The sequence below is a fragment of the Sceloporus occidentalis genome, unplaced genomic scaffold (genome assembly GCF_023333645.1).
Source record: "Sceloporus occidentalis isolate IW3139 unplaced genomic scaffold, rSceOcc1.0.p SCAF_2, whole genome shotgun sequence".
In the NCBI taxonomy this organism is placed as follows: Eukaryota; Metazoa; Chordata; class Lepidosauria; order Squamata; family Phrynosomatidae; genus Sceloporus; species Sceloporus occidentalis.
In genome coordinates, this window is record NW_028316982.1 from 260,856,586 (window position 1) to 260,880,686 (window position 24,101).

The 24,101-nt window shown below is 43.7% G+C and overlaps 1 protein-coding gene across 1 annotated transcript in view; it reads right to left on the reverse strand.

The window, feature by feature from the left end:
• Window positions 1–15,255, reverse strand: part of LOC149320068 (putative N-acetylated-alpha-linked acidic dipeptidase) — a 45,163-nt gene extending 29,908 nt beyond the window's left edge. Inside the window, exons 1-5 of the mRNA XM_089508260.1 lie at window positions 15,124–15,255; window positions 10,357–10,462; window positions 6,807–6,993; window positions 4,084–4,185; window positions 2,155–2,280 (exon numbers count right to left, since the gene is read on the reverse strand). Of these exons, the coding sequence (XP_089364386.1) occupies window positions 2,155–2,280; window positions 4,084–4,185; window positions 6,807–6,993; window positions 10,357–10,462; window positions 15,124–15,253 (651 nt within the window). The 5' untranslated portion in view covers window positions 15,254–15,255. The remainder of the gene's footprint in view (window positions 1–2,154; window positions 2,281–4,083; window positions 4,186–6,806; window positions 6,994–10,356; window positions 10,463–15,123) is intronic.
• Window positions 15,256–24,101: the final 8,846 nt, after the last annotated feature.

Genomic DNA, 24,101 nt, shown 5'->3' on the forward strand with positions numbered 1-24,101 from the left:
TTATTTGCAATAACAATGGCAGGGCTGAGAGAAAGCCTTCCCTTGTAGGTCTTAGGACTCTGGCAGGTCCGTATGGGGAGCTATGGTCATTCAGATAGTCTGGACTATAAGCTGTATAAGGCTTTATAGGTCATGACCAACATTTTGAGTTGTGCTTGGAAATGAACCGGTAGCCAGTGGAGCTGTTTTAACAAGATTGTTATATACTCCCTATAACTGACCCCGGTCAGCATTTTGGCTGCTGCATTTTGAACCCACTAAAATCACCTTGGAGAGTCAGTGTGGTGGAGTGGTTTGAGTGCTGGGCTATAACTCTGGCGAACAGGGTTCAAATCCTCACTATTAGTAAATCTTGCCAAGAAAGCTCTGTGATAGGTTCATCTTAGGGGCCTCCATTTGTTTGTTTATTTATTTATTGAATTAATATCCCATCTTTCTCCCCAAAATGGGATTCATAAATCAGAATTGACTTGAGGGCACATAACAATGAACCCTGGTTTTTATATCAAAGTGTAAAACAAAGAAGGAAGTCCTATTGATTATTGCACTGGCACCTGTTCAGGCAATGACAAACCTCCTCTTGCCAAGAAAACCCCTCAGGGTTGCCATAAGCTGGAAATGGCTTGAAGGCACACAACAACAACTTCATCCTTGATCGATGACTAGTTTAGATATGAGAAAAGGGAAAATTACTCTTTCTCTTTCACCAAATAGGTCCTTAGTGTGCAGAATATGAAATCTATCATTAGGTTATGGTTCTCCCTTCATTGGACCTTACCACACAGGGGCTTTTTGAGCGTCAGTTCGCATTGGCCAATGCGTATTCGCGTTATATAGCATTGGAATTCCACACCTGTGAGCTCTGAATACACATTGACCAATGTGATATAACGTGAATACGCTTTGGCCAATGCGTATTCACGGCTGGGTTCCGAACTGAAGGCAGCCGGCTCCTCTGTTTTCCGAGTACGCTAAATTAGGGGATCGGCTGGATCCGCACTGATGGCCAGTGCGGAACCCCTGCTGCTTTGGCTGGTGTGTACATCCAATCCGCTGGTTCTCTTGAAGATCACCGGTTACAAATCTCCCATGATGCTGAGCTGGAATTTCCCCCTTCTCCTTCCGGTGGCCCTTTCCCCTTTTAGCACAACCGCTGGGGCTGGGAGCGTTATTTCCACTGAACGAGATAAAGCAGAAACCTTTTGTGTCCGGGGAGGGGGGAATGTATATGTGTATATGTATATGTGTGTGTGTGTGTGTGTGTATATATATATATATATACACACACACACACAAAGATGTGTGTGCAAGCATATACATGCAGCATTACACTTTCAGCTGCTCCACAGTTTGTGTGTGTGTATATATATATGTGTGTGTGTGTGTGTGTGTGTATATATATATACACACACACACACACACACACACACACACACACACAAAGATGTGTGTGCAAGCATAGACATGCAGCATTACACTTTCGGCTGCTCCACAGTACATATCTATCTATCTATAAAAACTCTCATACAGACAAATGTGTGTTTACACATAGAAAAGGCATCACACTTTTGGCTATACCAGTGTGTGTGTGTGTGTGTGTGTGTGTGTGTATGTATGTATTTATGTGTGTGCATACACACACACACACACACACAGAGATGGAGCATACCCCTTTCGTAAGTGGCTAAAGGCAGCAATTCTCGCGATATTCCGCGCTAAACAGTGACCTCATTCTTCACCCCCGGAAGTTAAAAATGTTGTGCCCCGTTCAGAGCCCCACAGAGCATGCGCAAAGCTGCCGATGCGCATCGGCGAACACACATTATTCGGCTGGTGTGGTTCTCCAATCCGCACTGGCCTCACATTGGCCGATGCGCATTGGCCGATCCAGAAGGCCGCCCAGGTGTGGATGAATGATACGATATGATGTGAAATCGGATCGTCCAAGTGTATTGAGAGAGCGCGAATGTGGATGCCCAATGCGATATGACATGAAATCGCATTAGCCAATGCGAATTGACGCTCAAGAAGCCCCCGTATGGTAAGGTCCATTGCAGCACATTTAGCTTAAATATGCCAAAGCAGCACTCTCTTTTCTGTTAGCATCCCCAAAAAGCATGGCTCAAACATTCTGAGATGGAATATTATAATTACCTTGTTTCCTCTGAAGATTTTCCCATATCTCACAATGACAATTTTCCCAGAGCAGCTAATTCCCATCTCTCGCTCCAGTTTGTGGAAGTCTTCTATGCTGCCATAGTTCACATACACCAGATCTCCCTGGAGCATTGAAGGCAGAGTTTTAAAAGATGTGCAAAAGAAGGGGAAAGACACAAAGTCTACTTGGCTTCATGAGGGGTCCATGTGGGAGTACATAATGTCTCCCAGAGCTGAGACTAACACTGAAGCTGAGAGGAAAAGAGGAGCAAAGCACATTCCATTCATCCCCTGAGACAAATGGTAATTTATAGTACTTGATTTAGATGGCCTTTTTTTTTTTAACATCCCATTGCAGCAAAAATCTGAAAAAAAAATCTGACAACTCATGGTGTGTGTTTCTAGATTTGTTCCAGGTTTTATTCTGAACTTGAAAGGAGTGCTGAACTTATTTTGGAATATAAATGTCCAGCAGTCTGGATATCACCTTCAACATTTCACTAAAATTCAGAACAGTTTCACCATCCCATTATGAACCGGACACTCCATTAAACTCCATCAAACAAATAAAAATTTTAAAAATATGGAAAGTTCTTGAAGGGGTGCCAAGCAAAAGCTGAACCAAACTGTTTTCCCGTTCAGTAGAAGTGAGGAAAAAAAAGGAGTAGTGGAACAGTCTCTAAGGGTGCATCTACACTGTAGAAATATTGTAGTTTGATACCAGTTTAAGTGCTGTGGCACAATCCTATGGAGTTCTGGGATTTGTGCTTTTACAAGATCGTTAGCGTTCTCTGCCAAAGAGTGCTGGTGCCTCAGAAAACTACGAATCCCAGGATTCCATAGGATGGAGCCATGACAGTTAGAGCAGTGTCAAACTGCATTATTTCTACAGTGCAGAAGCACCTTTAGGCTGCATCTACACTGCAGAATTAAAGCAGCTTGACACTGCTTTAACTGCCATGCCTCCATCTTACAGAATTCTGGGATTTGTAGCTTTGTGAGATATTTAGCCTTCTCTGTCAGAGAGCTCTGGTGCCACAAAAACTACAAATCCTAGGATTCCACAGGATGGAGTCATAAGTGTTAAAGAGATGTCAAACTGCATTAATTCTGCAGTGTGGCAGTACCCTTAGAGAGGTTAGGATAAGTGGATAAGGGATACTTTAATTTAAATTCAGTTTAAACTAGAATAGAGCTATTGCATGAATGGGATTTATATATGTGTTGGCTTACCATTTAAAAATTCATTCGATAGGTTTTCTCAAGCTGGGTTAAATAATTGAATTTAGGTCAATGAGTCAATGAAAACTATTTAAGCCTATCACGGCTGCTCTCAATAAGCATAATAATAACAATAACAATAACAATAACAATAATAATAAGAATTTTATTTGTACCCCGCCTTTCCATAGATATGATCAAGGCGGCTTACAGAGGATTAAAACAGTAAAATACAAAGTTAAAAACATTACAGTATAAGATTAAAATCATCACTACATGGGAATAAATGATACAAATTACATATATCAGGGGCAAGAAATGGAAAAGTCAAATTACAACAGTCCGAGGTCAGAAAGAAAAGCAAGGGGCAGAGAAAAGAATAAATTATCTAAGGTGGGAATGCTAACTGAAATAAATGCGTTTTTAAGTTCTTTTTAAAAGAAACTAACGATGTGGAGGAGTGGAGCTCTACGGTTCTAAGCATCTTTTATGTGCTGAGAATTGTCACATATCCAATAGAGGCTGGAGGAATGTAACATAGATCTACGTAATCTGAACATTTCACCATCCATCAGAGTATGGGGTAAATCTTGCCTGCCAACAACTTTACTGGGCTATCAAAAAATCTAGAGGAAAAGGCTATTTACACAATCAGTGAGCATGATCACAAAACAATAGGTTAGTTTTTTCCCTCTTAATTCTTACCTCTGGCATCCCCTGGGCTGAGAAAGCACTGTAAGGTGGTATGACGTTTTTAATATCTTCATATCCTGGAGGAGGAGGCTCAAATAATGAAGTGTGGAAAACCTATATAAAGTAGGAGCAGAAAAGGAGGCAGGATATTAAAAGCACAATCTAGTTTATTCAGATTTCCTACAGTGCACTGGTTAGAGCTGAGGTTGCAGATTTCATTCAAGAATTAGTTTTAAAAGGAAAAATCAGGAACATCACAAATATAGCAATAAACATGGTAGACTGTGACCAGACAACACTAGTATAAGACTTTACACTTCCTGAGCTGAAGAACAAGACATTACATGTGTATATCTTCATGTATAAGCATAGACAATTATAGTACTATCCACAGTAACTGCCACGGCAACATCCTATGAAATCCTGGGAATTGTAGTTTGGTGGGACAGTATTGCTCCCTGGTCTGGATGAGAATTCTAAGTACCCCACCCCAAACTGCTGCCACATCGCAGAATTAATGCAGTTTGACGCCACTTTAACTGTTGTAGCTTCATTCTATGGAATCCTGAGATTTGTCGTTTATTGCGGCACCAGAGCTCTTTGGCAAAGAATGCTAAGTACCTCACAAAATTACAAATCCCAGAGGTATATAGGATTAGGCTGTGTTGGTTAAAGCAGTATTAAAATGTATTAATTCTGTAGTGTAGATGCAGTCTTAGACTGCAACCCCAGGATTGCATAGGCTGGAATGATGGTAGTTAAAGTAGAATCATAGTGCTATAATATTATAAAGGACTCCTGGACTGTTGCTACAAGTGCACTGCTGATGAATAATATTTCCCAGCACACCTGAGAGAAACATGGTGGCTTTAGAGGTTGAAGGCAGATCAAGAATGCGTCTACACTGTAGAAATAATGCAGCTTGAGACCACTTTAACAGTCCCCATCCTACAGAATCCTGGGATTTGTAATTTTGTGAAGCCCCAGTACTCTTTGGCAGAGAAGGCTAAAGGCCTGTTAAAACTACAAACCCCAGGATTTCACAGGGTGGAGATGCAGCACTTAAAGTGCTATCAAACTGCATTATTTCTATAGTGGATATGCACCATAAATGGCCCATGTTCTCCAATACTTTATTGCTGCTCTGCTCACAAACAACTGTAGCCCAAGACAGCCGCGTCAGTCTACCTGATATTAGTGCTGGCCCTGAAAAACAATGCTGGGATGTTGAGAAAGGAGGGTGGGGACCCTGTTCAAACAAAAGTGGAACTGCTAATATTGCATCACCATTGGCTCTGGAAGATTAGGATAATGGCTACCAGCCCTACTAATGTCACATTTTAGATCATACCCTTCAACATTTTGCAGATGCACACTGGGACACGGATCTTTTAGGAATTTTAGAAAACCACTCATCAGTATTGACACCTGTCCAGGATAGTGGTCACCTTGAGGTGACTATGGCGTGGGACAGACTGCCAAGAAACGGTGGTTTGCCAGTGCCCATTTTTGCTGCTCAGGGATGGTGCAGCCTCCAAATGGCCATTGGCGCTCTCTCAACGTAAGCAATGTGTGGCGCCGTGCGGACAGCGTGTGCCACTTATGTCACAATGGTAGCACCTGTGTACATGGGGCACCCCCATTGTTACGCTGCTGCCATGTAGTAGGGTTACAGGACATGTGGTCACTCCACCCCCAGGCAACCCTACTATGTGTCCAGGCCGTCACAAAGCACCGGTCTGGATCATGCCAGTGTTTTGTACATTTTGGATGATGCTGTACTGTGTTATATATTCAACACGGCTACCCCTGAATATGTTTTTTGGAAGTACAAACACAAGTCAGACATAACACTTCAGTTGAGCATTTTAAAAATACAGCTTAGGTATCCAAAGAAAAAGAACAGGTAACATTACCAAGGGAGTGCAAAGACTACAAATATAAGAGTTCCAGATTTTCAGTGCCTCACTCTCTGCAATGCTAAAAATCTGGGAAATTAAGGAAATATTTTGGAGGGGACAGAATGGGGTAAAAGAAGAAATTGACTGAAAATTGGAAATTAATTCTGTACCGTTGTTGTTGTGTGCCGAAAACTGATCATGGGGTTTTCTTGGCATGTTTCTTGAGAGGGAGTTTGGCATTGCCTGCCTCTGAGGCTGAGAGAGTGTGACTCATCCAAAGTCACACAATGGGTTTGGGAATTTAGGTAGGTGTTGTTTGTCATACAACCAAGGAACACCTGTTGGAATTCCCACTTGGTTTCAGTGTTGGACTACAACTCTGAAGACCAAGGTTCGATTCCCCGCTCAGCCATGAAGCGCACTGGGTGACCTTGGGCAAGTCACATGCTCTCAGCCTCAGGGGAAGGCAATGGCAAACCCCCTCTGAACAAATCTTGCAATGATAGGGTCACCTTAGGGTAGCCATAAGTCAGAAACGACTTGAAGGCACACAACAACAACACAACCATTAAAGGTACAACAATCATCTCCAATTTTGACTCTGGGAACCCTAAATTGGGGGAAGCAATGCCCTCACTTTGTTCCTCACCCCCAACTGGTTGTTGGAATCATATCAACATATGGGCTGATCCATTTGGAGAACACTGTTTTTTCAGATATTTATAGTTCAATCACCACCCATTTAAATTAACCTCTTCTTGCTAAATTCTCTATAGGGAATGGTTGACCAGAAAGAGTGAGAAGAGAACCTCTTTATCACTTTTTCTCTTTTACCTCATTCCCATGCTCATCAACAATTGAGATGTAGTTGGGGTTGGTTTCATTGGGGTAGGACAGCAGAACATCATAAGGAACCAGGTGAACTGAGTCCAGGCCAAATTCCTTCCACTGGGCTTGTATTTGTTCAGCCAGGTATAGATTCTCCAGTGTGCCAGCCAAGTGAGGCTGACGGGTGAAATTACTGGAAGAAAGATAAAGATATTATCCTTTTGAGAGTGGAAGTCCAATTCATTGTTTTGTTAGATTTGTTACTACATGTGGAAACTGAGTTGAGTTCATCACAGCAGTGTTTTGTCCTCTGCACTGTCTCCTACTCTGTTTCTAGGCCAAACTGAAAGTCCTGGTTTTAAACCCAAAGGGCCCTCATGTGTAGGACATGAGGTTCTTACCAAGGAATGCCTCCTTTCCATAGCTACCAATACAGACTTTGTGATCTCCCATGGAGATCCTGCTCCAAGTCTGAGCGAGACATGCCCAGAGCTTGGTAAATCTACATTTTTGGACTCTAGATCCCAGATCCCCTTGCTGGCTAGCCAACCTGAAGATTTTGAGAGCAAGAGTCCCCAAAATTAACTTGTCCAAGCTCTGGATATGATGGGTTACTACAAGAAAAAGAACTTTTCATTGATTCATGAGGCCAGTGGTGTACCTAGTACAGTCGTCCCTCTGTATCCACAGATTCTTTATCCACGGATTCATAGAATCATTGAGTTGGAAGAGACCTCAAGGACCATCAAGTTAAACCCTTGCCATGCAGGATACGATCATCCATGGCTTGAAAATATTCTCTCTCTCTCTCTCTCTCTCTCTCTCTATATATATATATATATATATATATTCCAAAAAGTAAACCTTGATTTTGCCATTTTATATAAGGGACACCATTTTACTATGCCACTGTATATCATGGGACTTGAACATCTATGGATTTTAGTATCCACAGCAGGTACTGGAACCAAACCCCAGAGGATACCAAGGGCCCACTGTATATTTGACACCCAGCATGGATCATTTTTTTAAACACTTCTCCTCTTTTTAACAACCTTTTCTGGGCCTGGTAGAGCTGATGGCCAGATGGCAAAGGGAGGAGACCCACATTCCCATGGGTCCAGCAAAGCCACCAGATGCAGAAGTCATGTCTTCCCAACAGCAGCAGCTGGTGGGGGTAGGCTGCTCCTGCACCCCACAGGCTTTCTGGGTCTAGCAGAGCTGCTGGCCGGCTGGGAAAGGACTACAGCTTCCATTATTCTGGAGGACTGGAGAAAGATGGGAGATGCAGTACAACACTTCTGGAAGGGGTCAAGTTGGGGAGGCTGACTGGCATGGTAGCAGGTCTGAAGTCTATTCATTAATTAAAAACTAAATTCATCTGATTCATAATCTAAAAATCCCAGCTAATCTACTCTTTTAAGACTTGCATACCTACAGTCAGCCCTCCATATCCACAGATTCTTTATCCATGGATTCAAACATCTATGGCTTGAAAATATTTTTAAAAAAGTATAAAATCCTAATAGCAAACCTTGATTTTGCCATTTTACATGAGAGACACCATTTTACCATGTCACTGTATTCAATCAATGGGACTTGAGCATCCATGGATTTTGGTATCCATGGGAAAATCCCCAGTCTTTTAAATGCTAGTTTCCTTAACCAGATTAAGATTTATGTTGGCAGTTTTGGGAATAAAACAAGTCTCTGCTTCCCCCTTGTTAACTTCTAAAATATGTAACATAGCCTCAGAAATCATTGTAGTCTTAAGAAAGAAATGAAAAGTAAAGTTACACTTCCCTTTGAGTGCTGTTTAATGACTACGAAATGTATAGTGCTGACAGTGGGTAGACAAATTTCAACACATTAGAAATCATAACTGGAACATTGGCTCTGTTAAGTTGCTAATGATTCTGTACCAGAGTATTTTCCCCCACTGGAAAAGTGTGCTCTGTTTTAGCATTCTGAATAATAACAGTATTATGGATGAAAAACATCTGATGTTGTAATTACAAGTCAGCATAATTGCAAGACAAATATTACAAGTCATTTTAGTCACATACAGAGTATGTAACTAAATTAATCTCAGAAAGCACCACAGTCCTAATAGCTGAAAAATATCTGTACAGGGTGCTCCAAAACAGGTACAGAGGTTGCTGTTCAATGCAAATGGACTCTCGGCCCTGAATGCCAAAGAGTCAAACTCCTTATTATTCTCTCTTTGATTTCTCTCTCCTCCCCGCCACCTTTTTGCACAGAAATAAGAAGCATTTAATCTTCCATCACTGTGTTCCTGGAAGTATTTAAATTTGTAAGCCAGGAGTGAGAGTCAATGTAGCATAGTGGTTTGAACATTGGACTCGGAATGTGGGAGACCAGGCTTCAAAGTGCTGCTTGGTTGTGGAAACTGGCAGGTTGACCTTAGGAAAGTCACATTCTCTCAGCCTCAGAGGAAGACAATGACAAATCCTTTCTGAAATCTTTCGAAGAAAACTGCATGATAGGTTAGCCTTAGGGTCACCATAAATCGGAAACAACTTGAAGACACACAACAACAACAACAACAACGCCAGCACTGGAGTGCCTAGAGATCATATAATTTCTATTTGCCACTTTTAGCCACAGTTCAGCTATTGTTTGGCATTTGGGAGTTTTTGGGGAAGGGAGAACTAAACTGCTGAATCTGTGAACAATTTGGAGGCATGTTGTCCCAATTTGAGGGAGTCACCTTGGAGAGGTGTTGGGCTGCGATTCTGGAGATCAGGGTTTGAATCCCCACTTGGCCATGGAAACCCACTGTATGACCTTGACCAAGTCACACACTCTCAGCCTCAGAGGAAGGCAATGGCAAATTCCCTCTGAACAAATCTTGCCAAGAAAATTCCATGAAAAGTTTACCTTAGGGTTGTCCTAAGTCAGAAATGACTTGAAGGCATAGAACAACAGTCATTTTGGGGTTGTTTTTTAAAAAAATCGGATGAACATTGTGATATTGTGGCCCCCACAAGCCTGGGCTTCTGAGGCCACATGAAGTCCATGAACTGCAGGCCCACAACATCTGGAGGACTGCATTGCTTCCATCCCTGCTTTAGAGGGAATAGCCAAACAAAAGAAATCAGTGTCTATATCACAGACAATGGAGTCTGTCATACCACTTTCAGCTCTCAAAAAAGCTATTATCTATTTTTATCTCCAGCTTTGGGAGGGGTTTAGGAGAAAGGGGGAGAGATTGTGAATAAAGCCATGATCTTTAAAAACCTCAGCCAGGTGTTGTGAGTGTTGGACTAGGACTCTGGGAGATCAGCTTTCGAATCCCTGCTCAGCTATGGAAACGCATTGGGTGACCTTGAGAAAATCATACTCTCTCAGCCTCAGACAAAGGCAATAGCAAAGCTCCCCTAATGAATCCTTCCAAGAAATCCCTAGAAAACGTTTGCCATAAGTCAGAGTCAACCTGAAGGTACATAATAACAAAGGCATACAATTCTAAGAAGGATGAACACTCTGCATGTGTGTGTGTATAAAGTTCACTGCGAGGATCTGTTTTGCTTACTATAAATATTCCTTGATGTTCTCCGCTTTAATTTCCCTCAGAAATGCCCTCTTCATCTTCTCATGAAAACATGCCGTTGGCGATTGATCTCTGTTACTGAGCCAGCCTGGAAGACAAATTTTAAAAAGATGATTTCTCCACTAAGATATATACCATATGAAATGTGCAAAAAAATGTTTTGCAGAATTTGTTTTGATGAGAAGATGGATTCCTCTTTTGCACAGAGATGCAATAATCCCTAAACTCTTTGCAATGTTATGAGGAGGCTTATGAAATGTCTCTAAAGTGAGGAAGTCAGCCCATATGATCTGTGCATGACTGAACTGTCTGGACTTTTCTCTTCAGAAACAAGGACAGAAATTTTCCATCACAGACAGGAGGAGACTCTAAATATCCTGGAAAATTTGGAAAATATTTTGGAAAATATATTTTTTAAATTACCATATATATTCGACTAATCTACATGTATAAGTCGAGCACAGGTTTTGGGAGAAAAATTCTGGATTGTGATATGCAGATTACGCACTTGCCTTTCACAAGAGGGCAGTTCATTTTTAGTAAGAATTAAAGTACAGAACTTACATTGATTAGTGGTCAGCCAATGCAGCGTTTTTGGGTCAATATTTTGACTAAAATTTCTGGTCTTATACATAAGTTTATATAGTATATGCATATTGCTTCAAAATAAGCAAAAATAACTGCGAGGGAGTGTGGCAGGCATCAGTATGAATGAACGAATGAATGAAATTTTATTTCTAGACCGCTATTCCTTGCAGATCACAGTGTTTTACAAAAACACCAACAAAACCAATACAAAGTGACGACCCATAACCCAACAATACAAAAACCTACCCATATCATTTAAAAACAATACAAAAATTCTAAAAACAATCCATACAATCATTCAATCTAAAACCAATTAAAAATCTATATAACAAATTAGCTGGATTCATCAAAATGCACAGGGGAGAGAGAGAATAACATCAAGGCACATGGGGGAAGGCTTGACGGAAAAGAAAAGTCTTCAGATTCTTCCTAAAAAGATCTAGAGAGGTTGCTGAGCGGAGCTCGTCGGGCAAAGAGTTCCAGGTCTGAGGGGCCACGATGGAAAATGCCCTTTGTGACGAAGACACAAACCTTGCCTTGGGAACTCTTAATAGATATTTTTTTGCCCGATCTGAGAGTGTGGGGCGGACTGTATGGGGAGAGGCGGTCCTCCAAGTACCCTGGGCCCAAGCCATTTAGGGCTTTATAGGTCATTACCAACACCTTGTATTGCGCCCAGAAGCGAATAGGCAGCCAATGTAGATCTTTCAATATAGGTGTTATATGGCTGGTGATCCAGTGACCAGCCTTGCTGCCATATTCTGTACTAATTGAAGCTTCCGGGTTTGGTACAAGGGATGCCACATGTAGAGCGCATTGCAGAAATCCAACGGAGAGGTTACCAGAGCATGTACCACCGTTTTAAGGTCCCGCTGGCCCAAGTAGGGTCGCAGCTGGCGTATCAGCCGAAGCTGATAACAGGTGCTCCTGACCGTCGCATCCACCTGAGATGTAAAGTGGAGCGATGAGTCCAGAAGCACCCCCAAACTGCGAACTGAGTCCTTCAAGGGGATCGTGACCCCATTCAGGACAGGTGGACAAATATCCATCCCCGGACCCAGGGAACCTATCACGAGTACTTCCGTTTTCTTTGGATTCAAGCTGAGTCTGTTTTCCCGCATCCAGCCCATTACCGACTCCAGACAGGTGTTTAGAGGAGAGATGCCATCCCTGGTCACTGCATCAGTCGGAGGCACAGAGAATCATATTTGGGTGTCATCAGCGTACTGATAACACCGCTCCCCGTGTCTCCGGATGATCTCTCCCCGCGGCTTCATGTAAATGTTAAATAGCATGGGGGACAAAATTGCTCCCTGAGGGACACCAGATGCAAGGGCCCTCTTGTCAGAGTGACAGTCCCCCAGCTGCACCATCTGGAATCTACCCGAGAGGTAGGAACGGAACCACTGGAGCGCAGTGCCCCCGATACCTAACTCCCTCAGTACCATGTATGGAGCTCTATGGGGCCCCTTAAGGTAAAACAAAGGGTTTATTTTTTCCAAAAAGGAGAGATTTGCTCCAAAATATCCTTTAGGGATGTGTGGGGCATTTCTACCATATTGGGGAGAGCTGGACCAATCAAGCCCCAGGTAAAGCCCTTCTGAAATTCAAAATGATTGTGAAGTGACTCATGCTCACTTTCTGTTGTTAAAAAAAGGCCCTATATATGATGAAAATGTCTCCATGTCCCGTAGAAGGCATTTGGGGGCATCTTGAAGCCAGATAGATAGATAGATAGATAGATAGATAGATAGATAGATAGATAATGTTTGCTCTGAGCATTCCTTGTCTAAGAAAATTCTATTCAGGGGGTCAACGTATGTATATGGGTGACTTGAAGTCTGTCTCTGGCTCAATCTGTCTCTGTCTGTTTCAGTCTCTTACACACACACACACACACACACACACACACACACACACACTAGACAAGAAAAAAGGAAAGTGTGATATGTTTGGTGCAGGTTACACCATAACCCTTTATCTCTATAGCTTTGACATCACAATAACCATTCCTGAACCTTGGCAGCATTTGCACTGCAGAAATAATGCAGTTTGACCCTGCTTCAACTGCCAGTGCTATGGAATTATTGGGTTTGTAGTTTTATGCAATGTTTAGCCTTCTCTCTCAGAGAGCTCTGGTGCCACAGCAAACTATAAATCCCAGGATTCCATAGGACAGAGTCATGACAGTTAAAGCAGGGTCAAACTGTATTAATTCTGCAGTGGGGCATCAGCCACAGTTAGCCCACAGAATCCAGGGAGAGGTAGATAACGGTTTTCTTAGGCAAGGAATATTCAGAGGTGGCTTGCCATTGCCTACAGCAGCTGGCATTCCTTGGTGGTCTCCTATCCAAGTACTAACCAGGGCTGACCCTACTTAGCTTTAAAGGTCAGATGGGATTATTTAGGCCCAAAAAAATAACTTCGTTCTACACATCTACTGTAACAGATCTCCTCTCTAGGCTGGTCCTCTTGGCCCTTAAGATCCCTCCCTGGATCAGGTATTTGGGCCTCAAGGTAATACCAGTGGATTCCCTGTTCAGTGGGTCGACTGTGGTAACCATGACCAGGCTTTCTGGGTAGATCTACACCGAGTTATGGTGACCCCATGAACTTCCTAGGGTTTTCTTAGCAAGGAATACTCAGGGTTGGTAATGCTAGTTCCTTCCTCTGAATTATAGCCTACAGCACCTGGTAATCATTGTTAGTCTACCATCCAAGTACTAACTAGGGCTGTCCCTGCTTAACATCCAAGATCAGACAGGATTTGATGCCCTAGAAGATGCAACAAAATGCTGGAGCACAAAGAGCATCCCATTCAGGATTCATTTTTTTTCCAGCCCACATCTTCCCTTCTTCCCCACTGCTATAGTCATGCAGCATTCTGTGACAACCGAACCCCTCCAGTCCTCACTGGACTATGGGATGCAAGACAAGGGAGAGATTCCCCTCTGTAAAGATATTTGTATGTTAGCAAATTACTCTGAGTGTAGATGGGACTATGCAAGAACACTCACAGACCTGAATATCAGAAATAGAGAGAGGGGGGAATGCGGACTAGGAGACAACCGCAAGAAAGCTTCCACTGATCTTAACAAACAAGGGAGAAAGTACTCTAGCCTCAAATACACAGTTAATATGCCTTTAAACAGCCAGTGTGGCATAGTGGTTTGAGCATTGGATTAAGACTCTGGAGACCTGGGTTCAAATCCTGGCTCAGGGTGACCTTGGGCAAGTCACTCTCTCTTAGTCTCAGAGGATGGCAATGGCAAAATCTCTCTGAAGAAAATTGCCAAGAAAAGTTAGAAAACCTGTTTGCCTTAGGGTCACCATAAGCTGGTTACCATAAGTTGGAAAGAACAACAACAAGAGCCATGCCTTTAACAGTTGCAAAGTAACATATGATCAAAACATAACATGAGATCAAAGGTCCATTTGCAGCTCAAGCCTCTGAATGTTTCCTCAGCAATAAGTCCCACTGTATCTAAGAAGCTTACACCCAGATAAACTCACATAGGATGGTATCCCTCTTCCCAATGACACCCATCAAATACCTCTGGGAAACTGACAATTCGGTCAAAAAAGCAATACCGTTCACTCCCTGTTTTCCCCCATTCATAATCCATCATTCAAAGGTACAATGTCCCTGTCCATGGAGGTTCACTTTAAAGTTCATGGATTCTGTCTGTCAAAAGACTTTCTCTCCTTTTCCAGTTTTTTAAAAAGTCTTTTAAGCTGCTGACTGTGTAGCTTAATACATTCCACAAACACTTTCATTTCCCTGTCTCAAAACCTCTTGTGAGTAGCATTTGCTGCAAGAGAGAAGGACACAGTTTCTGGGCCCCTTGAAAGAAAAGAAAAGGAAGGAAGGAAGGAATCTATCTGTGTTAGCCTTTAGTAAAAACTTTTTTACTTTAGTAAAAAAAGTATCTCGGTTTCCTTACTCAAAACTGAAAGGAAAGAAAAACTTTCTTGCCCCCACATCCCCAACAAGCTCCAGGAATGGAACTTTCTCCTTAGGATGTGGAGTTCATTTTCCTGACATAATGAGTGACAGAATACACACACACACACACACACACACACACACACACACACACTCATTTTCTACAAGCCCTGTTTGCAGATCAAAGCCAAAGCTGGCACGCTCTGCCTGGGTACCGATCAGGAAGCCAAGAAGGAAGACGCCAACTGCCAAGCCCACAGCCAGCACCCAGAAGCGCCTCCGGCTGCCACAGTTGATACTCCTGTCGAAAGTGGGTTCAGAGACAGCTTGCAGGGTGCTCCACATCCTTCCTGCTGCTTGCTATGGAGAAGAAGAAGTGTGTCCCTGAACTCTGGATTCAGCCTGATCTTGTCCGATCCTTGCCACAAGAGACACACACAGGCAACACACACACACATTCCAATCAAGGGGGCAAAGTCCTCCTCTCACTCCTTGTCCACAGATCTTGACTCCTCCTGCAGGCTCTAAGGCAAATGGGAGAAGACCGATCCCTCTGCAGGCCAAGCTCCAAGTGTTGATCTCATGCCAAGGCTCACGGCCTGGCACTGCCATCCCTTTGTTTGCAGGAGCCGGGGAACAGGTGTCTTCTGAAGCTGATGCAGAGCTTGGAAAGCACGCTTTCTAAACAAAAATAATTACGGTATCATCCCAAGCCCTGCGAGATGTAGTTAGTTGCTGTTATTGTTACAATTTGTTAGATGTAATCTGTTGGCCAAGATCCTATGTCATGCTGTTGCAGTGAAAAGCTGCATTCACCTAGGCCCTGTCTGGATAGGTCAAATAAATCAGCATCTCCCCATCCTTTTAGTGGGAGGCCAGATAATGCAGGGCACAATCACCAAGTCTAGTGCAAACCATCTGGACAACGTCCAGGCCATTCGGTGCCAAATCTGGGATATACTTCACTGCATATATTAAAATGTCCCTAGTTCCTTTAGATCTTCCCAAAAGACCCAGAGCCCTACAGTCTAACAATGGGCAGCTGATTGCATGGGCGTCCTGATCTGCCACCTGGCATGGCTGCCGCTGGCATGCATCATTTGCTTTGAGGTCAGAACAAGGTGCCCAGACATGTGATCAAGGATTGGCACCTCGTTTACGCAAAGCCGCTGGGCAAGATCATCCGGAGACATGGGGCAAGGTGTTATCAGTACGCTGATGACACCCAAATATACTTCTCTATGTCTTGGGCTGATGCAACAACTGAGGCTGGCATCTCTCCTCTGAATGCCTGTCTTATGTCGGTAATGGACTGGATGAGGGAAAACAAACTTAAACTGAATCCAGGTAAGATGGAGGTACTTGCAATAGGGACCCCCAATCCAGGAATGTAGTTATGTCAGCCAGTTCTGGATGGAGTCACACTTCCCCTGCAGGAGTCTGTCTGCAGTTTGGGGGTGCTCCTTGACTCGTTGCTTCAACTGTCAGCGCAGGTGGATGTGACGGTCAGGAGCACTTTTTATCAGCTTCAGCTGATACGCCAGCTGCACCCCTTCCTGGAAAGGAGAGACCTTGAAGCAGTTGTACATACACTGGTAACCTCTTGGCTTGATTTCTGCAATGTGATTTACTTGTACCAAGTTTGGAAACTTCAATTGGTACAAAACCTGGCAGCCAGGTTGGTTACGGGCACACCTAGAACTACCCATATTACAACTGTCCTAAAATCTCTCCACTGGCTGCCTATCAGTTTCCGGGCAAGATACAAGGTGTTGGTTTTAATCTTTAAAGCCCTACATGGCTTGGGTCCAGACTATATGCAGAAGTGCTCCTTCCATATAATCCATCCCACACACTTCAGTCCTTTGGGAAGAATCTGCTACAACTCAAGAAGACTAGGTTGTCTCCGGTGACCCACAGGACTTTTCATCTGCCATTCCCAGGCTCTGGAATAACCTGCCAGACGAGATCCCTCGTCTTACCATCTTGGAAGCCTTTAAAAAGGCAATCAAGACAGATATCTTCCGGCAGGCCTTCCCAGATCAGCCTCCTTGACCTGCCTCTCACTGCTACTGCTATTACTGTTGCTGTTATTTTTACTACTCCTAACATTGATATTGACATTGCTACCGATATCATCATCCCTGCCCCCTCTCTCCTATAGGATAACATCTCCTGCACAATTCACCGACAAGTTTTTTTTTTCTTTTCTTTTTTATTATGCTTGTACTGTATTGGCATGTTTTATACTATCTGCTGTTTAATCCTATTTTATGGCTTGGACTTATGCTTTTACGATTGGGAGGAGGGCTGGATTTTAGGGATCTGTCTTTTTAATTGTAATTTTAATTGTATGCTGTGTCATTTTACTCTTGTGATCCACTTTGATTCCCTGTGAAAAAGTGGAATATAAATAAATTATTATTATTATTATTATTATTATTACTGTCAGACTTACTGTGAATTACTTACTGTGGCAGTGGCCGTGCTGGGTGGCAAAGTTGGATGCCTGTGCGAACAGCTGCTCTGCATCAGAACAGAGAGCTAAGAGAACAGAGGTGAGGACAACTCCAGGGTCAAGATACTCCATGCTGTCTATAGAGTAACCTGGCCTGTGCAGACAGGACCCAAGTTACACAGTGGTTGCTCTTCCAAAACCTTCTGCTGAATATTGACATTGTGTACTTAATTGCACATGTGCCATTGGACCTGTTTATTGTCCCATAATGCAATGGGGTATTCACAAAGGCTACGTCTGCAATCCCAATGAAGAAAGGGGTACTTTGAAGGCATTGATGAATAGTTCTGCAAGATTCAAGAGTGTACTACTCTGTGGCTGGAATCCTGTTGGTTAATTCCAACTTTTTTTAAAATCATGTATATATTTGCTTCCTCTTTCTCACCTCCGTCCTCTAATTTCTGTTCAGCATTCAGCTGCACGCATTATCACATCCGCCCACCGCTCTGACCATATCTCTCCTGTGTTGGCATCCCTTCACTGGCTCCCCTTTCCTTTCCGCATTCAGCATAAGCTCCTGCTGTCAACGTTTAAAGCCCTCCATGGGCTGGCCCCTCCTTACTTATCAGACCTTATTTCTCCTCACCTTCCCACTAGGGCCCTCCGTTCTGGTAGTCAAAAGGTCTGCTGTCCCAGCCCAGGATTTCCTCTGCCCCATCTAGGATTTGCCCCTTCTCACTCGCTGCCCCTCACTCCTGGAACCTTCTTCCCCCGCGAGCAAGAGCCATCACTTCTTTAACCAGCTTCATAAAGGAGTTGAAGACCATCCTGTTCAGAGAAGCGTTCCCAGGCATTGCATAACTGTCACTTGCTATTTGATGTTCTTTTGTTGCCTGTTTTATTGAATCATTTCCTGTATTGCTATGCATTTCATATGTATTATTCTACTAGAAAGGCCCCTTCCCCTCCACCACTCCCTTCTCCTTTTGTGTCATGTCTTTTTAGATTGTAAGCCTGAGGGCAGGGAACCGTCCAATTAAAAAGATTGTATGTACAGCGCTGTGTAAATTTACAGTGCTTTATAAATAAAGGTTAATAATAATAATAATGCTTACTCCCTTTCTCCAGAATGGGACCCGGGGGGGGGGGCAACTAGAGTAGACCTGTTGAATCAACTGTTTACTGGTGAGCCGTGGCTGCCATGGCTCAATGCTTTTTGAAGCACCAGAGCTCTCTGACAGGGAAGGCTAAATATCTCACAAAACTACAAGTCCCAGGATTTCCTAGCATTGAGCCATAGCAGTTAAAGCGGCGCCAAACTGCATGTTTTTTCTGCAGTGCAGATGCAGCCAGTGTTGACTCTGAAAATGAAACAGTCTTTGGCTGCATCTGCACAGACAAACTAATCCGATTTGACACTATTTTAACTGCTATGACTAAATGCTGTGGAATTCTGGGAACTGTTGTTTGTTGCGACACTAGAGCTCTGCAACAAACAGCAGTTCCCAGAATTCCATAGCATTGAGCAATGGCAGTTAAAGCGGTGTGAAACTGAATTATTGTTTCAGTGCGGATGCAGCCTTTCAATCGAGTATTCACTTTTATTAAACACACGTACATGGAGAACAATCCCAAGAAAAGAGTTTTCATCACCAGACAAAGCATTTTATTTTCTCAACAGTGAAGCTTTGAAATTTCCCCAAAGCCTTTTTGAGCCAATCACATTTATTGAGGAAATAATTAAACGAGTCTGCCATCTATCACATAATATCATCTATCAAGGCCTGTGTCCTAATTCTCCCAGGATGAAAAAGAAAGGAATACATGCTAAATCCTGTATTTTTCTTCCACCTCTGTCCCAATATGTCCCACCCAATGCAACTTATTGTCTAAAATAAAATAAACCAAAAAATAATTAAACAAGGTATGATACAAAAGTTAAACAAATAAGTAGACAATTGCATTTAAAATATAAAACAGTTTAAAATGCACATAAAACAAGATAAGAAATACTGTGTCACCTCATCGAAAGGCCCTTCTGCCGCCCCAAATTAAAGACCAAAGGCCTGTGGTCAGTGACCATCCTGGTTGCTAAAACCGTGGGAGTCATAGATTTTAAAAAGTACTTTTAACAAGCTCTGGGAGGAAAAAAGAAATCCATCTTCTATTCGTTATGAATCAATGTCATAATGTCATTATTTTGAAAAGTATTGGTAAACCAATGACTGATAAATCTATCAGTATTCTGTAATGAAACACTTTTACCAGCAGATGGCAGGAAAATGCTGCAAATGTCCTGCAAGAAAGTTATTGGTGAGGCTCATGATCCAGGACACTTTGGTTTCAGGTTTCTACTTTTGCTAGCCTGCTGCTTTTATTAAAATGTGTGATACTCACACTCTTTCACTTTACACAATTATAGCACTATGATTCTGCTCTAACTGCCATGATAAACATCCAATGGAACGTGGAGTCGAAGGCTTTTGTGGCCAGCATCCATAGTTTTTTGTGCGGTTTTTGGGCTATTTGCAGGGTTGCCATATCCTGCTTGTGGGCGGGACTTTCCGGTTTTTGGTGGGTCCGCACGGTCCTGCCCCGGTTTGGCCCCGCCCCCGGGATTTCCCCCGCCCCCGGGCTGAGGAGAGGATTCCCTCCCCGCTTGCGCTCCGCTGCTGCCGCTGCCGCCACAGCGAAGCCAGAGCCCAGGCCGGGAGGTAAAGCCTCCCTGAAGGGAAGATTCCCTCCCTGCTTGGATGCTGCTGTAGTGAAGCCAGAGCCCAGGCTGGGAGGGAAAGCCTCTCTGAAGGGAGGATTCCCTCCCCGCTTGGACTCCGCTGTCACCACCGCCGCAGTGAAGCCAGAGCCCAGGCCGGGAGGAAAAGCCACCCCTCAGCGAGGCTCCTATTCAAATGTAAGACACAAAAAAAAAAGTCCTACATTTGAAAATTTTGTCCTACATTTGTCCCGGTTTGGAGGTCCTGATGAATGGCAACCCTAGCTATGTGGCCATGTTCTAGAAGAACTCTTCTAGAACATAGACACATAGCCTGAAAACCCCACAAAAAACTATCCAATGGAACCCTTTGATTTCCAGTTTAGGGACAGCTACTGAGGCTGCATCCACTGTAGAAATAATCCAGTTTGATACCACTTTACCTGCCATGACTGTGGAATTGTGGGAACTGTAATTTGAGGGACACCAGAGCTCTCTGACATAGAACACTAAATGTCTCACAAAACTACAATTTCCAAAATTCCACTGCATTGATCCATGGAAATTAAAGTGGTGTCAAACTGGATTGCTTCTGCAGTGAGGATGCAGCCTAAGAATTCTCATCCAGAGAGCTCTAGTGCCTCACCAAAACTCCAGTGTTTTATAGCACTTAGCTATGACAATTATACTGGAATCATCATGATAAAATTATGCAGTGTGAAAGGGCCCCAAGTCACAATTCAGCTTCAATTTCAATGACGAAAGTGGTACATTGCATACTGTAGTTATGCAGGCTTCAAGAATGCACAGCTACTCTGCTCAGCTGGAGAAGAACTGAATCAAACAGTCCCAATGATCCCAATGACATAGGCATGACAACACTAAGACAATATCATAAGTGGATTTATGTGCATTGTGTGCCTTCAAGTGATTCTGAACTTATGGTAAGGAGATCCTATCACAGGGGACTGTTCATCAGAGAGAATTTGCCATTGCCATTCTCTGAGGCTGAGAGTGTGTGACTCAACCAAGATTACTCTGTGGGTTTCCATGGCTGAGTGGGGTGTCCCTAAAGTGCAGATTCCCAAGTTCCAGGGCATGTAGCCATGGCAGTTAAAGTGGGAACATAGTGTGAAAGGGTCCAGAATTTCTAAAGGTTTTTCTCCCTTAAATTCTGAATAGCAGTGGAGCAACTTGATATGCAATAAAGTGATAACAGGTCTGTGAGCTACATCTACTTATCATGGCTGAATGGGATTCAAATCCTGCTCTCCAAAGTTATAGTCCAACGTTCGAACTACTACACCATGCTGGCTGTCTGTTGATTTGCACCACACTAAGGTTGATTTACACCATCATAAATTCCCAATAGGATGTGGGCACAGATGCCAGGTCTGTGCCATTTCCCATAATTGCTATGGTGCATTCTAAACTATAAAAGGTGGGATGACGATGATGATGGTAATGCATTGCAGGACAATGTTGTTTTTCAAATATATATGAAAACAACATGTGAATAATGCTCTTCAGCTTTATTATCAGTGAAAGGTTATAGCTTTTTCCAAATAAAGACAGACATAGGGAATGAAATGTAATATGCATTTTTGAAAGTGTGAGAATAAGAGCATGTTCTTGTTTCAGTCTGTGAAATTTTAAGGAGTATGAATGCCTCCCTAGAGTGGTTCAACCCTGGCATAGCCAGCTGCATCCTTTTCTGAATATGTCTGTGGTCGGTACTGAACCAAGTAGCAGGTTATACAAGATGTTCCAGCATTGTTCTTGGGGAAACCAGCCAAAGCTTTCTTGCTTTAGTGTCTACAGAAGATTGACTATCGCCTCAACTTCATTTTGTTCTCTAGGCAACATTTTTTGTTCTTCTTCTCTGATTTCCCCATCCTGACGTACATTTCAAAGAGGAGTGGGAGCTCAACAGAGTTGATTTAGTTGCTAATGGAGCTGATCTACCTAAACAGCAGTTCAAGTGGGAAGAAAGTTAGCTTCTAAATCCCATTTTTGATTGTGCATTATACATACATATGTGTGAGTATGTGCACACAAGCAATACATCATCCTCCCACATCCCCTCTGTGCTCTCTTTTCTGTTTTAGGAAACAGGTGCCAGCATGATGGTTTGATAATTGGACTATGGAGATTATCGCACTGTGTTCTGAGAACGTTCCTATCATCACGTGATGAGAACGTTCCTGGAACAGATATTACTGCATTAGTGAACTGCATTTTACCGCACAGCGATTCCTGAAACCGTTCCGAGAACATATTCCACCAAGGCCGCCTCCGTCTCCTGATTGGCTGAAAGAATGACAGGCAGGGAGGCAGGGAAGCAGGCAGGCGAGCGACTGCAGTGAGGGAAGGGGTGTGTGTGAGAGAGAGAGGGGGGAAAGGAGGAGGGAGGGAAGGGAGGGAAGAAGGAGGGATCGGGAGGAAGGCAGGGAGAAAGAGAAATGAGGAGAGATGAGCCTTGCAAGTTACATCCCAAACCTCCTTTGCAAGGCTGGGAAGAAGGAGGAGCTCCATGCAGGTCTCTTCAAGCCGAAGAAAAGCAAGTTGCCAGGGAGGGGACTGGGCCAAGGGCAGAGCCCCGGCAGCCATAGCAGCTCTTTAAACCGGTTAGAAAAGAAGAGTCCTCTGCTGTCATCCCAATTCCCCATTTTGGCTGCTTGTCAGCCTTTTGCCTCCTGTGTGTGTGCGCATGTAATGTGTGCCTTCATAGAATCATAGAATCATAGAGTTGGAAGAGACCACAAGGGTCATCCAGTCCAACCCCATTCTGCCATGCAGGAAATCACAATCAAAGCATCCCCAACAGATGGCCATCCAGCCTCTGCTTAAAGACCTCCAAGGAAGGAGACTCCACTACACTCTGAGGAAAGAGTGTGTTCCACTGTCGAACAGCCCTTACTCTCAAGAAGTTCCTCCTAATATTGAAGTGGGATCTCTTTTCCTGGAGCTTGCATCCATTGCTCCGGGTCCTAGTCTCTGGAGCAGCAGAAAACAAGCTTGCTCCCTCATCAATGTGACATCCCTTCAAATATTTAAACAGGGCTATCATATCACCTCTTAATCTTCTCTTCTCCAGGCTAAACATCCCCAGCTCCTTAAGTCGTTCCTTGTAGGGCATGGTTTCCAGACCTTTTACCATTTTAGTCGCCCTCCTTTGGACACGCTCCTTTTTGAATTGTGGTGCCCAGAACTGGACACAATATTCCAGGTGGGGCCTGTGAGCTTCCCTCCCCGCTTTAATTCTTGTCTGGCTCTTTGCTATGGAATTCTGGGAGTTGTTTGCTTGCTTTTGTGTGTTGCTCCAAACAGAGGAGCTTTTGTGGGTTCCTTCCTGGAGGGAAGGAGGAGAAGGTCCTGGGCATCCCTGCCATACTTGCCTTCTGCAGGCTGCCAGCACAGGAGCCCCGCTGGACATGACACTAGAGGCCCCCGCAGAAGCAGCCAGACCCTCTCCCTCTTGCTCTCTGCTCTGGCCCCCCTGTTTCCCTCTCTCTTTCTCTCTCTTTCTCTCTCTTTCCCTTCTTTCCTCTTCTCTCACTTGTCCCAACTTTCCTCCCTTCCCTCCCTCCTTCTTTCCCCCCTCACACACACACACCTTCCCTCACTGCAGTCGCTCGCCTGCCTGCCTCCCTCCCTGCCTGTCATTCTTTCAGCCAATCAGGAGACGGAGGAATAAGAGAACGGATTTGAGAACAGATAAGAATATCGCACACACCTCTGTTGGAACGTTCTCATCACGTTTCAGCTCTCTGGGAACACATTCATATCTGTACCCTCCTGGAACACATTTGGAACACATTTAAACGTTCTGAGAACCCGACTGGAACACATACGTGCGGTATACTCAAATGCGTTCCGTTCTCATCATGTGATGAGAACGGTCTGAGAACGCAGTGCGATAATCTCCTATGACTGGAGATCAGGATTCAGTTCCCCACTCAAGCTTTAAAACCTATTGAGTGACCTTGGGCAAGTCACACACTCTCAGATTCAGAGGATGG